The following is a 16,848-nucleotide window of genomic DNA, read 5'->3' as shown; positions in this document are numbered from 1 at the left end:
TGACACACAAATGCAAGAGATATGTGTGCAATGTGCGAAATACTCTCGTAAGGTACAGCATATTTAAGTAGTTGGGGTCACAGAAATAATGAATACACACAAAGTAATATACACACAAGGGTAAGGTATTCAAGCCCAGCATGTTAAAAGTTTGGAGAAAAGGAAAAATAACCGTAAAATATGTGATAGCATTTTCACACTTAGAAAAATAAGATTACCAAGCAAGCACATTACCAAAACACAAAAAGCTCTGTTGGCATCGTGTTACCAGCTATAAAATAGTGTCAACATGTTATTATGCATACGAAGAAAATATTCAGTATCAGGTCTTTGCTTTTTGTTAATCGTAAACGTAAGAATGTGGAGTGAATTGGAAATATTTCTTACAAATTTTCATCATGATACATAAATGAGCTCTCATATATTTTGGAAGCCATATACATCAGCTCATAAGGCCTCGTTTTGATTTCACAGACCCCCATGCTGCCTATTCTATTGAGTAATAATACCTTGAAGAAAAATATTGTTGGTCGTCGAAATTTTCTTATTAGTGAAATTTCGCAAGGTACAACCCCAGCAGCAAAGGAATATTGGCTACAGGTGGGGGACATGTCTTGAGTATCCGGGGGCCATGTGGCAAAATGGCGTCCGACCCATAGCGAAAGTGAAACCGGGCCGTAACAACGGGGTCATGTCGGTTTACCTGTGAAACAAGCGTGGACGCTTCTCTCCCCCTTGTGACCGCTAGTCAACCCTGATGGCTCATGGGTAGTCCCATCTTTTTTTTTTTATATATCCCACTATTTATATCTTCAGATTATTGGTATTTTTAGGGATTTCGGCATATCCTGATTTACATATTTCTAAATCAAGACATGCCAAAATTCCTAAAAAATACCAATATCAAATGGATTAATAATTTGTGTATTTTGCAATAATTATATATATATAACAAGCAGCAAAAGAGTGCACAAAAGTGCAAAATGTTATAAAAAAACAAACAACATGATTGTTATTTATTGGCGTTTATTGAGGTAAAATAAGGATAAAAAGCAAACTAAAAAAATTTTTTTTTAATATAAAATTTTTTTTAAAGCATTGTCTCATTTGTATACATAAACAATTTTATCATTTATCAAGGTAAAAATATTATCACAAATAAGGATAAAAAGCAAACTAATAAAAAAAATAATGTTAAAAAATATACAATTTTTTTAAAGCATTGTCTCATTTGTATACATAAACAATTTATCATTTATCAAGGTAAAAATGTATCATAAATAAGGATAAAAAGCAAACTGATAAAAAAAAATAATTTTAAAAATATATAAAATTTTTTTTAAAGCATTGTCTGTTGCATACATAAAAGATGTTTCCTCTTGATATATTAATGCAACATTCGTTATTAATTATAAGTTGTAGAACGATGCAAAACATGTATCCATTGACAAAACAATTAAATTAAATTGCAGTTTCCTTAACACTAATTACATTTTCCCAAAGAAAAGTTCAAAGATCTATGAAATATATATCAAATGATAAGTATGAAAACTGAATTGCTGTCAAAAAAGAGTGATGCTTTAATAGACATTTCTAAAAATAAATCAAAGTCATGAAATTAACTATAAAGGTTCTAGGTTGGATTGCAGCTTATGTATTAACTACAATCTTTTAAAACAGATTAAAATTTTAAATTGCACCTTTATCACTAAGAAAAGGAAACCATCAAACACATGTTTGAAACACAATTATGTTCAAGAATTTAAGAAGGTATTAGAAAATGAACTGTAAACATATAATGATTCTGAATTTACCACAACACATCTCTATTGGATCGGGTGAAAATATCCTCATTGATAAATAATGGGTTAGAGTAAATATAATCACAGCACAGTTTATATAACTTATATAAATCCAGATTTAGTATATGCAGGTTTATGTAACAAAATTTACAACTGTAGGTAGAAAGTTGCACAGCTTTACTTGTCCTCCACCAGAACAATTAACTGACGTATAGGCTGTGCTCAACCCTTTCCTTCTGCATTCTCTTGATCCTAGCACCAGCCTAACCAAGTTGATGCATGCAAGTCAGCATCCGTAGCTTCAGGATAACTTTTTCTTGCAGCATCTAAAAATAGAACAAATATAAGAATAGAGGTCTGCATAAAAAAGTAATCACTTAATTGTAGGTTACTGACCCTAAAATCCAGAATATAATGTGAAACAAAAAGAGGTACAAGCAAATTATACTGATATGTAAAGTGGCATGGGGGGGGGGGAATTGGTGTTTTACGCCGTGTCAGCAACTAAGGCTATATCACGGCAAGCAGCCAGCCCTGTAAACAGATGCCACGTGCAGAGAAAGAACAACGTGCCCCGAGACGAGAAATGAACTCAGGGCAGCAACTTCACTGTATTGGTGACAGGCGCTAAAGCGCTAACCGTTGCGCACCGGACCGCTCTGTTAAAGTGGCATAAAAATTTAAAGCGTTATAAACAGAAAGGAACTACAAGTGAACTGCATTGAATTTCAGTTAGAATTTCTATAGGCAGAAAAACTCTGGAAATTCTAATTCAAAACAATTCAATACATGGAACTGTAAAGATGTCTATAAACTGTCATTTAATTCCTTTCTACACAGTGTTAACCAGCTGATTAAAGGACTACAGCACTAGAAATTGCGTAAACATGTGTCCATATTTATTTGGCAATGTAATTCAATCACAATAAAATGAGGTAGGACAGTTCTCCAGGCCTGATTTATCTTCCTGTCATGTTTTTTTTTTATGACTCATGAAATTCTGTCTGCACCTAGCAGAGTCAAAGGTTAAGGTTCATAACTAAAAGATAAAGAAACAATCCAAACAGTCCTATTTTATGACAGGCATGTATTAATGTACCGTAATACACACACACACACAGAGTCAAATATTTAAATCCTTACCCTGAACTGTTTGTAAAATGAAGGGGTGGTTCTTGAGTCCCATTGAAGTTGTAAGATCAGGCCAACTCAGTTGAAAATAGCACAGATAGAATGCCCTCACTAATGCTTTAATGTGAAGCCGACGCATCACCGAATGGCATTCCTGAAAACAGACAAAAATAAATACACAATTTAAAAAAAAATTGCAGTGGCAACATTATAATACCTGTTATGACAATAGTATTTAAAGACACCCCCCCCCCAAAAAAAAAGACAGCAACAATTCAGGAAGTTTCATACAACCAAGCAAAAGTGGGTACAGAAAATTTACTATTGCTCTAATCAATGCCACATAACAATGCCTTTATTACTTTTTAGTACTGCAAACATGTCATTAGTTTTATACAATGAATGGTATGGTATGGAAACCTTTAAAGGGAATCAGATAAAAAGATTTGACTCTCCTACTAACAAATCAGAATAAAGCACATACCAAGCATGTCCTTTTTTATGGGTCTGTCTTCATATCTCCTCAAGACTCTCTACATCTTCTGCTGATTGTTAAGCGAGACTGAACCCCTCTGGCAGATTTCCCGTGTCATTTGCCTTTCCTGTTCTTGTTCCTCCATCCATGTAAACATCCTTTTAAGGTTGTTTGTATCATTCTTCATCTCTTCCAGAAGAGACAGTTGTTGCATCCCAACTTTCTCTAGTTTAGTTCAACCTAAGAACACAATAGCAGAAAACATGTAAAATAATGATCTTTTTCTAGCTTTGCTATAGTTCACAATGCGCTGGAAAATACCATTAATTTTGGTTAATCTTTACCATTTGTCATATCTATCTGATATGTGATCCATATTTGTTTCAAATTTTTTCACTATGGCAAAAGGCTGGATTTTCCGCTTCCAGTTTAACTCATAAAAGCACTGTTCATAACTCTTGGCCAAGGGTAAGAAGAAAAAAAGCTAAAATGATTATAAACAAAATGGCTTTTAATTACCTTCCAAGGGGTTATGGGTCTTTATGCTGGCAGGCTGAAAACCAGACAATGGAATCGGAAGGCGCTGGGTGTGAAGGCAAAGGTGAAACAGTCCTTTTTTGAAAGCTGCTACTTGGGACACCCTTGAGATGGTGCCAACCACTAGTGGCAAAGAGTATGGCAATGGTGGTGGACATTGCTGCATAACTGAATGGTCAGCATATAGTGATTCCTCGGCATCCTTCTCTCCTTCGCTGTTAGCTGTGCATCCCTGTGTCAATGAATACATTTGCATAAACTTTTTTCAGCTTAGTACATTTAAAACTGTCAGCTGCTGATAGGTTGTTAAAATTTTTTTAAAGAACATTTTTATTGTTATTGTACAAAACTTGTTTATCACTGTATGCTATTTTACCAGAAAGAGGACACAGCCTTGTGTCCCTACATGATGTCCACCAAAAAAAATTCCTAAAAATTAAGCAGAGGAAATGAAAACAGACCGAAATCTAATCGGAGTTATCCGTATCCTTTTTGGTTGAGTGGGAGCATTTTTGTCATCACTCTCCACCTCCGACATTTTTGTCCCTTGCAGATTCAGCTAGATTCTTGGTAGTTACCTGCATGGAAATAAATATAGAAGCAAATAAGATTTCACAAATCAAGATCAAAAGTATAATAATAACACACTCTATAGTGCAGCATCACAACAAAAGCTACACTATCTGTGGTGTAATGACTGTGTTCAAACAGTTCAGGTATATCTTTTTCTCCTTCCTTAAATCTGCAGCACATAATAACATAGAAGTCATTTTGACCATTAATGGTCACATGCTTCATAAATTTTCTTCTGCACAAGGATTATGAATATTATGAATCAAAAGTAAATTGCACTTACTTAATGACTTGTGCAGGAGAACTGGAAGCATAGGACATGAGGAATCAGCTTTATAGCTCTAATTAATGAAGCTTGCATCTGGTTCAATAGATTGTAGTGGGAAGTTGCACACCCTGTGACCACTTCATCTTAAAATGCAGCAGCCAGCTATCTAGAATAACAGTAAAATAAATTATTGACCATTATGCAGTTATTATGATTTGTTGTTGAAAAAAGACCATTAAAGTTGTCTGAAATGATACTTCCAGTCACAATCAGTTGTCAATGGGCTATCTATATAAGTTTTTTTTTTTGGTTCACCACTGGGAACACAATCCTTATGCTGCTCTTTGACAAATATTCTTAATTAGCTGCTGCAGTGGAAAGTTGGTGTTTGAAAAAGTCGTTTAAGCTAGCCTAAAAAAAATATAAAATTGAGAGGCAGAGTTAAGAGTCCAAAGGACAAATCTGTCAACATTATCAGCAATATGTGACAAAGCAAGTACATTTTACACCAAAAATCCTTTACCATACAAACACTGCTTCTTGAACAAATAAACATGAAAGGTTATGAGCTAATAATCAGCATAGTTCACACACAGCCAGGACTTGCAAGACAAAACAAAAAACAAACCCACAATAAATAAGAGAAAAAAAATATTATACTGCCCCGAAGAAACCTGGCATTTTAACGCTATCGTACCAGTAACAGACGGAACTGTCGAAGCTCTGTTACGTTCCACTTTCGTATCGCAATTTGAGGAAATTCTGACAGCTCCAAATTCTCTCCATTGCTAACGCTAAAGAATTATCAAATGCAAGCGTTCAGAAACTGCTGAGCACGATTTCTACCTCTGTCTGGAAAACTTGTGCATTTATTGCGTTAATGTGTACTCTTAATCTTTTTTCTCTTAGAATGATATTCTGCATTAAATTTGGACATTTCTGTAGTTAAATCTCAATAACTATGTTAATATAGAGTATACAAATTATACGTACTGTTATCGAAGCGCGAACACATGTATCAGTATAGAAATTGACCGCTTGAGAAGCTTTTCTGTTGGGAAAAGTGTAGACTCACACATTTGAAAATGGCGGCTTTGCCTGCACGCATGTGGTCGTATGTAGCACGCTATGGCGAAGAGTCATTGCCATTGTTAGGGTCATGACCCTATATGTGGGCATGATCTCCCGCACTCTGTTTTCGCCTCGGCGAGCGTGGAGCTTGGCTTTGTGCGCATGCGCTGACAGCGCATGCAAGACGAGTCAAGCATTGCGATAGATTGACCCCCTGTATCACAGTCGGATCAAGACAAACTTGGTGGACCCCTTGAGCTTATGGTTTCCGATGCTGCTAGGGAAAGCTTTGGAAACAGTTATTGTCTCTTTTTGGTCATTGCTGACATATTGTGACGTTCATAATGTACAGATATGCAAGAGATCCCAACAGCATACTATCCTTAAGAGGATACAGAGTGGTTTGACGGTTAAGAATGATGTAACCGACAGATGTGGTTCACCAACTGTATGTTTATATGCGACTGAGGACAGCGTCAAGATGTTCTGGACAGTGGCCTGAGTACGCCATGTTGAGGTTGAGCATGGCTCTTAGGAACCTATCCTGCACCTGACCCCGCTTGACCTTCTGCAAGCACACGACGAAGACGCGACCGCGACCCTCCTTGACCATCATGTCGTACGCCTGGCGGAACTGGAAGCAGCAGATGGGCTGGGCCAGGTAGTCCGGCGACAGCAGGATGAGTGCACACTTGCTCTGTCGGAGGGTTTGAACCACTTCGTCCATGGGGATGGCTCCCGGCAGGTAGTCTCGCTGTGGCACAAAGTAGGTCAGTCGGCGTCTGTCCATGGCCGGCAGCAAGATCCTGCTCACCCAGGTGGCGTCGTTGTCGCTGTCGCTGGCCGTGCTGACGAAGACGTCGTAGCGAAGGTCGTCCAGCAGAGCGGGGAAGTGTTTCTCTGTGTGATGACGGTAGAATAAGCGATGTTTGAGCACCAACACCTCGTGACGAAACACCACAGCGAGGATGGGGGTGGCGACGACGACGGCGACTACCAAGATGATGGAAACCAAGGTCACGTGAGGGGTAGAGTCATTGTTTTCTTCACAGCCGAGTTCCTTTCGCGTGGCGTTGATCAGCAGCACGTGACGACCGTCCTTTTCAGATAGGCACGTGACCTTTGGAAGAAGGAAACTCAAAATAATGTCAAGAGATCGTTACATTTGTTAGATGCTATTTATTGTTACAAGCGTGTTAAGTACCAGACTGGCATATATATATAAAGTCGTTTGCTCTTCTGTTCCGTACTTATTGTTATTTCATTTTAAATATGTATATGCAAAATGCTTTATATAGACACGTCTTAATTAGGACTATGAAATGTCTGTGCAGATGAGTGTAGGAGAGGTGGACAAAGACTTCTTTTGTGGGTGAGTGCATGCGGGCGTGTGAGTGTTTGTGTGTGTGTGTGCGCGCTATGAAGAACAATTCTCATACCAACGAAGACATGCTTATACAGTATAAGGCATTTTAGTATTTTGATCACAGACACAACAAACTCACTGCTATATTTCCCTTTATCGTTTTATAAGAGCACGTGCAGCATCTATCAGGTAATGTATGACAAGAAGAAGAGATACACTAAGAAAGGAGTGAAGCTCCTGTTACCTTTCGTATGTTGTCACCGACGTAGTACCTGGCCCAGGCGGCAAACCACTCCAAGTCACAGGTGCACCTGAGGGTGTGGGTGTCCAGGTACAGCGCGTTAGGGGACACAACCTGTAAGGTGCTGGGCACATGGTGAAGGTCGTTTCCGCGAAGGTCAAGGGTCTTGACGTTCCGCAGCGCCAGCGCCGCCTGCCAGTCGATGTCGCGGAGGTGGTTGTCCGTCAGGTTCAGATGAATCACTCGCTTGAGGTAATGTTGCCAGTCCAGACGCGTGATGGCGTTTTGAATCATGTTCATAGTGAGGCTCCCTTCCGGCGTGTCGTCAGGCAGGGTCGGCAGTCGCTTGTAAGTACAATTCACCAACAAGTCTTGATAATAAGGCCTCTTAGTGCACGTGCAAGACGACGGGCAGTTCTCTGTGACGTTGCACACCAGCTCGTCCAGTGGTACTTTGTTCAAAGGGACGTCCTTGAACTTTGGTGGGCTACCACACGTGACGTTCAAGGCATCTGCCCAAACAAAGAGTGTCAAGTTATCGAAAAGCCCAATAAGTTCGTACATTTGACAGTCACAGTGGAAAGGATTGTGACGAAAATCAAATCCCCACATGACAAATTTCATGGTCTGGTCGATGTTCTTGATGCCAAACTTCATAAACTCTTTTCCTGGCGATACAATATTATTGTAAGAAAAATTCACTAAGCCAGGTCCGTAGTTTTCAGACATGTTGATATTTCGATGATGCTCATTACTTAAATCCTTTATGTGATTATTGCTGAAATCGAACTCGCAAAACTCGTAGGGCAGGAAGAAGAGCCAAGGATTGACGACGGTCAGAAGGTTGTTGGCGATGGTGAAGATCTGAAGGGCAGTTACGTGTGGATCGAAGGCGTCAGGATGGATTGAGGTGATGACATTGCCGTCCAGATAGACCTCGCGAAGCTCGGGGAGACCGTGAAAGGCTCCTTCCGGAACCTGGGTGATTGCGTTGCCGGTGAGGTTAAGGACGAGCAAACGATGCAGGCAGGTGAGGCGGGGAAAGGTAGTCAGGTTGTTGTAGCGGAGGCTGACGGCCCTGATGGAGGGAAAATCACAGATGTTGACAGGCAGATCCGTCAGACATCCGTTGTCGTGAATCAAGGAGGTTTCGTTGCACGCTGCGGTAACAGTTGTAGTCTCCTTGTCCACGACGATGACCGCGTGATGAGGTTGCGTGCAGTTGACGTCCACGCGCAGCTGCTTGTACAGCTGGATGTGAAGACTACAGCACCGCGCCTCGCAATGTGGACAGCTTGTCACAGCTGCGTTTGCTCCGAAAGAGTTTGTTTCCAGCAGCAACAGGAAGAGAACTCTAAACAAGCTGGTCGCCCCATTGGTTCCTTTTCCTTCTTCCCCAGGGTGCGCACAACTTAATCTGCACACAGGTCTTACAGAGATTAAAAAAAAAAAGAGCTAAGGTGGTAGGAAACAGGAGAAGGTAGAAGAAAATATTGAATACTTCACCACAGAAAAGCGTTAGTAAAGAACTGGGAGAGAACTTCTTCAGGACCCGCAGCAGTCTCAGGAACTGTGGGAGATATAATACAAAGAGTTGGCTCCTGTGGGTGGTGTCTGTATATATTGTCTTCTCTCCACGAAAAGATCAAACATGTACTGCAAGCAACTAGTGACATTGGAATATATACACCTACAATTTACACGGGTTTTCTCGCCGCCAATCGACACGATGGGTACCACTTCCTGCTATAAATCATATAAAGTGTGCAGCAGTCTTTTTTTTTCTTGCTAACCTTGATAAGGGTACAATGTGCGTTACATACAGCCACCGACCCTGTTACCCCGGGTATCTGTCAGGGACAGAAGGCCATCAGCAGTTGTTTAAGGGATTCATTTGTTTGTGTTTATGCGTGTGTGTGTGTGTGTGAGACTGCTTAGCCTTGATCTTTCCAATGTTGTAGCCAAAGTGTAAAGGTACTTTGACTGATTCTCACGATGATCTTCACGACCACTTTCTTCCACCAACTGCAAAAATTCAAGTGTCCATTGTCCGTTCGTGCGGTCCAAGCGAAGACAGAGAACGGAACCAACAACCCAATGGGAATGTCTCCAGGAAAGTACACGAGTTGATGAGGTGGACGAGGAATTTGGTGCAGGAGACTGTTTTGATATAATAAGTAGCAGTAAATAACTGCTCCCAAAGAAAGCAGCAATTCAGAGATGATGCCAGCTACATTGACCATAGCAACCTGTGGGTGCTAGCAGCATGACCACCAACCTCATCTTCTTCACATCTCACACATTCTGTCTCTGTTGTGAATGTCAGGCTATAATGTTGTTGTGATGGAGTGTGGCGGGTGCATGTTTATGTATTTACACACAGTTATCTGCAACCAGTTGTGGTACTGACAGTGTAAATATCTGATAATGTTCTCATGACAGTCTGTGGGGACTAGAACATCACCGCTCAGAGGTGGTAGTGTTGATGGTATGCTTTTTAACTTTATTTCGCTTTTCAGGAAAAAATAATCTCATTTTCAGTTATTACACTTGCGGAAAAGCTTCCCACTGTTCCACCCAGTGTTGTTTGTGTCAACATCATCACATGACAATATGCGTGCATACCATTGCTCACCTGCATTCATCTTCAACTCAGAAGGAAGTTCGTCATATCAGAATTAATATGAATATTTACAAGAACAGCTTTATTGCTTGCACGCGCACACCAGACAACAGCTAGAGTGGAGAGGTGGAGGAGCACTTTGAGTAAAATGTTGTTTAATATTTCTTTAATAAAACTTGCAAATAATAAGCCATTATTTATTATCACTACACACATAAACATATAATAGGTTCCTAGAGCAAAACCAAAGAATAAGAGCAGCTGCAGGCAATCGCATCGCACGTTTACAGTCTAGTGGTTGTCTCCCTTGCACAGACCGCCATGCGTGCCGCGCGGGGCGCTGCGTTATGAATGAAGTCTGGAGGAAGTCGTAAACCGCGTCGTGCGCTATCTCCGTGTTTTACTATCTTTGAGAGAGGCGAGGACAAGCAGTATTGTGCTTGAAACCTCGAAAGAGAGCACACTACAAACTCGACAGATTAGAAGAACGACGTGGACATGACCTTAGGACCTGCACAACATTTATTAACGAGGCCTCATGGGTCTCATGGTTACGAGAATGACTGCCTGAGAACCTCACAAAGAAAGTCAAATCGTGCAGACACATGTGTATACCCACCTGTACAGATGATGACACATGTGACATTGTGGCCACATTATCCTTGCTTTCGATTGCAAGTGAGAAATAAAGCTTTGAAAGCTGTAACAGATACTTGAAATTTCTTAATTTAAGGTGCAAGGAAGACATATTATTGAAAGAGAAACATAAACATAAGAAATTTGAATGTACACATCCTGCAACAAATTCTAAGGATAAACAGCAAATTATACAGCCTGGTGACACACAAATGTAAAGAGATATGTATGCAATATGCGAAATACCCTCGTAAGGTACAGCATTTTTGAGTGGTTGGTGTCACAGAAATAATAAATGCACACACGAAATAATATACACACAAGTAAACGGGGTAAGGTATTCAACATCAACATTTCAAAGTGTGTGGAGAAAATGAAAAACAAACGTAAAATATGTGATAACATTTTCACACTTTCACACTGTTAAGAAAAATGTGAATACCAAACAAGCACACTACCAAAAAAAAAAAAAAGCCCTATTGGCATTATGCTACTTGCTATAAAATAGTGTCTACATATCATCCTGCAAGCGAAGCAAATACAACGACACATAAGGCCTCGTTCTGATTTCAAGATGGTGACTTCGAGGATAAGGTCAATGGCTCTAGGCCACTTTTTATTTTCCGTCTTTAAACACTTCAACGTGCTCGTCTGAGAATCGACTCAGGCACGGACATACTCAAGGAAATTTTAAAAAAGTTATGGCAAGGAGGAAGAGGAAGATAAAGAAAGAATGGGGTGAGGGTTTGTACGGTTTATTTCAACAGTACAAGTCCCCCAGGCTGCCCATTCTACTGATACATTGAAGAAAAATATTGTCAGTATTCGACATTTTCTTATTACTGACATTTTGGCTCAGTTACCCTTTAGAAATAATACCCTTAGTGACGGTCAAGAATGATGTAACCGACAGATGTGGTTCAGCAACTGTAGGTTTATATGCGACTGAGGACAGCGGAAAGATGTTCGGGGCAGTGGCCTGAGTACGCCATGTTGAGGTTGAGCATGGCTCTTAGGAACCTATCCTGCACCTGACCCCGCTTGACCTTCTGCAAGCACACGACGAAGACGCGACCGCGACCCTCCTTGACCATCATGTCGTACGCTTGGCGGAACTGGAAGCAGCAGATGGGCTGGGCCAGGTAGTCCGGCGACAGCAGGATGAGCGCGCACTTGCTCTGTCGGAGGGTTTGAACCACTTCGTCCATGGGGATGGCTCCCGGCAGGTAGTCTCGCTGTGGCACAAAGTAGGTCAGTCGGCGTCTGTCCATGGCCGGCAGCAAGATCCTGCTCACCCAGGTGGCGTCGTTGTCGCTGTTGGTGGCCGTGCTGACGAAGACGTCGTAGCGAAGGTCGTCCAGCAGAGCGGGGAAGTGTTTGTCTGTGTGATGACGGTAGAGCAAGCGATGTTTGAGCACCAACACCTCGTGACGAAACACTACAACGAGGATGGGGGAGGCGACGACGACGGCGACTACCAAGATGATGGAAACCAAAGTCACTTGAGGGGGTGAGTCATTGTTTTCTTCACAGCCGAGTTCCTTTCGCGTGGCGTTGATCAGCAGCACTTGACGACCGTCCTTTTCCGACAGGCACGTGACCTTTGGAAGAAGGAAACTCAAAACAATGTCAAGAGATCGTGACATTTGTTGTGATCGTGACATTTGTTAGATGCTATTTCTTGCTATAAGCGTGTTAAGTACAGGACGGACATACACACAAAGTCTTTTCATCTTCTTTTCCATACTTTCCTTTATTTTCTGTAGACATCTATCTGAAGACCCCGTATGCATGTAGACCGGAGAAAGTGCTTAAACGTGCCTAGCGCGGATCAGGGTGAATAGCATCGAAACATTAGTTTGCATGTGAGCTCGGAGAAGCTCTCCAGGCTGGCTGATCGCGTTTAGTTATCCGAGTTCTCGGGCTGAATAACTCGCTACTCGCGAGGGAATATGGCGGCCTTCACGGTGTTCTGTGGCAACAATGTCAATTGTTGAGACGAAATCGGGTGTTTGGTGACAGACCGCACTCATCTGAAATGTTGATGACCTACAGTCAAGTACATGTTTACAAGAAAAATGTAGACAAAACGAGACCCTAGAAATGAAAGGCTCTACAGTCAAATCTCCCTACTATGCCAACCCGCTACTATGCCACTCTCGGTATTATGCCACTTTTGCTCGGTCCCGACTATAAATTCAATGTAAAAAAAAATTTACTATGCCACCCCTACTCTCGCTACTATGCCACTTTTTTGTGATTGTTAAAAGGCACAAGTTGTGAAATTCCACGCAGTGCTCGATTATTATACTGTATGGTAGTGTGGGACATGGCAGTTAGGTGGACGGAACCTAGCACACACAAAGGGGGAGGGTGGAGGCTGGCGATGGGGGGGGGTGTCGCTGGCGGGTGACAGTCACGTGACAGAGGGAGAGCGGGAGGGGGTCGACTAGCGACAGGATGCAGGTGCGAGGATGTGGTTGGGAGGGGTGGAGGATGAAGAGGTGAGGGGGCGAATGAGAGGAGACAGCTAGTGCCAGCAGACGATTCTCGAGAGCTTTGGACTGATGCGTAACTTGAGCAAATAAAGCCGTTTTTACGAACCCTCCGTATTATGCCACTCTCGCTACTATGTCACTTTTGCTCGGTCCCGGTAGGTGGCATAGTAGGGAGATTTGACTGTATATACTTTGTAAGGGATGAATTTCAAAATCTATTCAACTCTAAAAAATTAGTTGACCAACGTGCAAATAATTTATCACTTTACTATACTCACAATCCTAATGCCTTTAAGTTCCATTCTTTATTGACAACAAATAAAAAAACATTAGATGAGCTCAGTTTGTTGTTACTCAGGATGGTAATCTACAGGAATTTAGAGAATGTGTATATGAGTGTGGAGGGGGATGGTTATATGTATACAAGCAAATATGAACATGTGTGTGTGTGTGTGGGTAGTTTATATACATATATAAGCAGATAAGAGCATGTGTATGTGGGGGGATTTACATATGTAAGCAGATGTGTGTGTCGGGGGGGGGGGGGGGAAGGTTAGATAAACATATATAAGTACATATGAGGCTGTGTGTGTGTGTGGGGTTACATATAGACACATAAGCAGATATGAGGCTATGTGTGGTGGTTGTGGGAGTACACATGTATAGATAAGCAGATACGAGTGTGTATGTGGGAGGGAATTATGTATCGCGGAGACGACAGCTCGATGTAAAGGAAGGACGAGGTGACGATAGGAAGTAGTTAGCCTTCATTTGCCTTCACTGACAGCCATCGGGTTATCGCCGCTTCTAAAAATAGCAGCGGTTGTCCCCGCTGCCAGTCACCGAAAGCTAATGGAGACCGACTACAGCTCTGCGCATGCGTAGTTTCATATAGGCTCTAAGCGCGTCTAGGTCTCGACTAGCACTCCGCGAATAGCGGGTAAACGGAGTTGTCCTCATTCCCGCAACATGCATACGGGGCCTGCAGTCTGCCTCCCTCTCTCTTTATAATGAAGTCTTTTTTTTTATTAGGGTGAGCGTGATAAGAAATGCACGTCACACACACACAAAGGAAACTCCTTGTCCATCTCTCTCTACTACATCTCAGGCCAAACAGAGACATGCTTATAGGAGGTATTTTAGTATTTTGATCACAGACACAACAAACTCACTGCTATATTTCCCTTTATCGTTTTATAAGAGCACGGGCAGCATGTACCAGGTAATCAATGAAAAGAAGAAGAGATACACTAAGAAAGGAGTGAAGCTCCTGTTACCTTTCGTATGTTGTCCCCGACGTAGTACCTGGCCCAGGCCGGAAACCACTCCAGGTCACAGGTGCACCTGAGGGTGTGGGTGTCCAGGTACAGCGCGTTAGGGGACACAACCTGTAAGGTGCTGGGCACATGGTGAAGATCGTTTCCGCGAAGGTCAAGGGTCCTGACGTTGCGCAGCGCCAGCGCCGCCTGCCAGTCGATGTCGCGGAGGTGGTTGTCCGTCAGGTTCAGATGAACCACTCGCTTGAGGTAATGTTGCCAGTCCAGGCGCGTGATGGCGTTTTGAATCATGTTCATAGTGAGGCTCCCTTCCGGCGTGTCGTCAGGCAGGGTCGGCAGTCGCTTGTAAGTACAATTCACCAACAAGTCTTGATAATAAGGTCTCTTAGTGCACGTGCAGGACGACGGGCAGTTCTCTGTGACATTGCACACCAGCTCGTCCAGTGGTACTTTATTGAAAGGAACGTCCTTGAACTTTGGTGGGCTACCACACGTGACATTCAAGATATCTGCCCGAACAAAGAGTGTCAAGTTATCGAAATATCCAAGGAGGTCGTACATTTGACAGTCACAGTGGAAAGGATTGTGACGAAAATCAAATCCCCACAAGAAAAATTTCAACATATCGTTCATTGTCTTGATGCCAAACTTCATAAACTCATTTGTAGGCAATGCCGTGACATTATTATAAGAAAAATCCACAAAGCCAGGTCCGTAGTTGACAGACATGTTGATATTTCGATGATGCTCATTGCTTAAATCCTTTATGTGATTATTGCTGAAATCGAACTCGCAAAACTCGTAGGACAGGAGGAACAGCCAAGGATTGACGACGGTCAGAAGGTTGTTGGCGATGGTGAAGATCTTTAGTTCAGTCACGTGTGGATCGAAGGCGTCAGGATGGATTGAGGTGATGACATTGAAGTCCAGGTAGACCTCGCGAAGCTCGGGGAGACCGTGAAAGGCTCCTTCCGGAACTTGAGTGATAGCGTTGTAGCGGAGGTCAAGGACGAGCAAACGATGCAGGCAGGTGAGGCGGGGAAAGGTAGTCAGGTTGTTGTAGAGCAGTCTGACGGCCCTGATGGAGGGAAAATCACAGATGTTGACAGGAAGATCCGTCAGACATCCGTAGTCGTAAATCAGGGAGGTTTCGTTGCACGTTGGGTCGTCGCGGTGGTTTGCGGCATCACTTGTAGTCTCCGTGTCCACGACGATGACCGCGTGATCAGGTTGCGAGCAGTTGACGTCCACGCGCAGCTGCTTGTACAGCTGGATGTCAAGACTGCAGCACGAATCCTCGCAATGTGGACAACTGCTCGCAGCTGCGTTTGCTCCGAAAGAGTTTGTTTGCAGCAGCAACAGGAAGAGAAGGAACTCTAAACAAGCTGATCGCCCCATTGGTTCTTTTGCCTTCTTCCCCAGGGTGCGCACAACTTAATCGTGTTTGCACACAGGTCTTATGGCAGAGATTAGAAAACAAGAAACAAACTAAGGTGGTAGAAAACAGGAGAACGGAGAAGAAAATATTGAATACTTCACCACAGAAAAGCGTTAGAAAAGAACTGGGAGAGAACTTCTCCAGGACCTGCAGTAGTCACAGGAACTGTAGGAGTCGCTGCCTGTCATACGAAGAGTTGGCTCCTGTAGGTGGTGTCTGTATATATCGTGACTTCTCTCCACCAAAAGATCAAACATGTTTTGGAACCATCTAGTCACATTGCAATATATACACCTAAAATGTGCTCGGGGTTTTCTCGCCGTTACTCGACACGAAGGGCGGCACTTCCTGGTCTTGACGATGTTTATTTTTAAAGAAAGCCAAGTTCTAACCTTGATAAGGGTGCAATGTGCCGTTGCATGCAGCCACCGACCATGTTATCGCAGGTGTTTTGTAGGGTCAAAAAACCCCAGTTTCTAAAGGGATTCATTCGAGTGTGTGTGTGAGAAAAAAAGGCCGCTCCTCAGTTTACTTAAACTAATAACTACTCGTCTGCCCGGGTTACTCAATTGAAGAAGGACCAGAGCAAAAGCAGCGAGCGATTTGATATCAATACATGGCTAGTTGCACTGTGCATATTCTTGTATTAATGAGTCTCTTATTGTTGTTATTATTACATGTTATTGTTTCTATTGTAGTACTATTTAATTTTTTCACCTACAACTTATAATGATTAAAAATAAATAATACATTTTAGGCTGCTTTCTTACATGTGTCTCATTCAAGCTACACAAAAACTTCTTTTTAACATGGTATAGGATACCGAGTTTTGAATTCGCCGAAGGCGGAGTTTGTTTTTTATTTATGTCCTTTGACATTTTATGTGAGGGCGATGATTGAGTTTTTATTCGG

General features: G+C 42.3%; 2 protein-coding genes across 2 annotated transcripts; both read right to left on the bottom strand.

The window, feature by feature from the left end:
- Positions 1-6,175: 6,175 nt before the first annotated feature.
- Positions 6,176-9,747, bottom strand: LOC112573625 (protein toll-like). Its single transcript, XM_025254160.1, has 3 exons — positions 9,743-9,747; positions 7,468-8,881; positions 6,176-6,977 (listed from the first exon to the last, which is right to left on the bottom strand). Exons 1-3 carry the CDS (start codon positions 9,745-9,747, stop codon positions 6,312-6,314), a joined length of 2,085 nt encoding a protein of 694 aa, XP_025109945.1. The 3' UTR covers positions 6,176-6,311.
- A 403-nt stretch (positions 9,748-10,150) lies between these two features.
- On the bottom strand, positions 10,151-16,190 carry LOC112574585 (toll-like receptor 13). Its single transcript, XM_025255762.1, has 2 exons — positions 14,499-16,190; positions 10,151-12,324 (listed from the first exon to the last, which is right to left on the bottom strand). Exons 1-2 carry the CDS (start codon positions 15,894-15,896, stop codon positions 11,659-11,661), a joined length of 2,064 nt encoding a protein of 687 aa, XP_025111547.1. The 5' UTR covers positions 15,897-16,190; the 3' UTR covers positions 10,151-11,658.
- Positions 16,191-16,848: the final 658 nt, after the last annotated feature.

Source organism: Pomacea canaliculata, linkage group LG10 (genome assembly GCF_003073045.1).
Source record: "Pomacea canaliculata isolate SZHN2017 linkage group LG10, ASM307304v1, whole genome shotgun sequence".
NCBI classification, from domain to species: Eukaryota; Metazoa; Mollusca; class Gastropoda; order Architaenioglossa; family Ampullariidae; genus Pomacea; species Pomacea canaliculata.
This window is presented reverse-complemented; position numbering and strand designations above follow the sequence as displayed.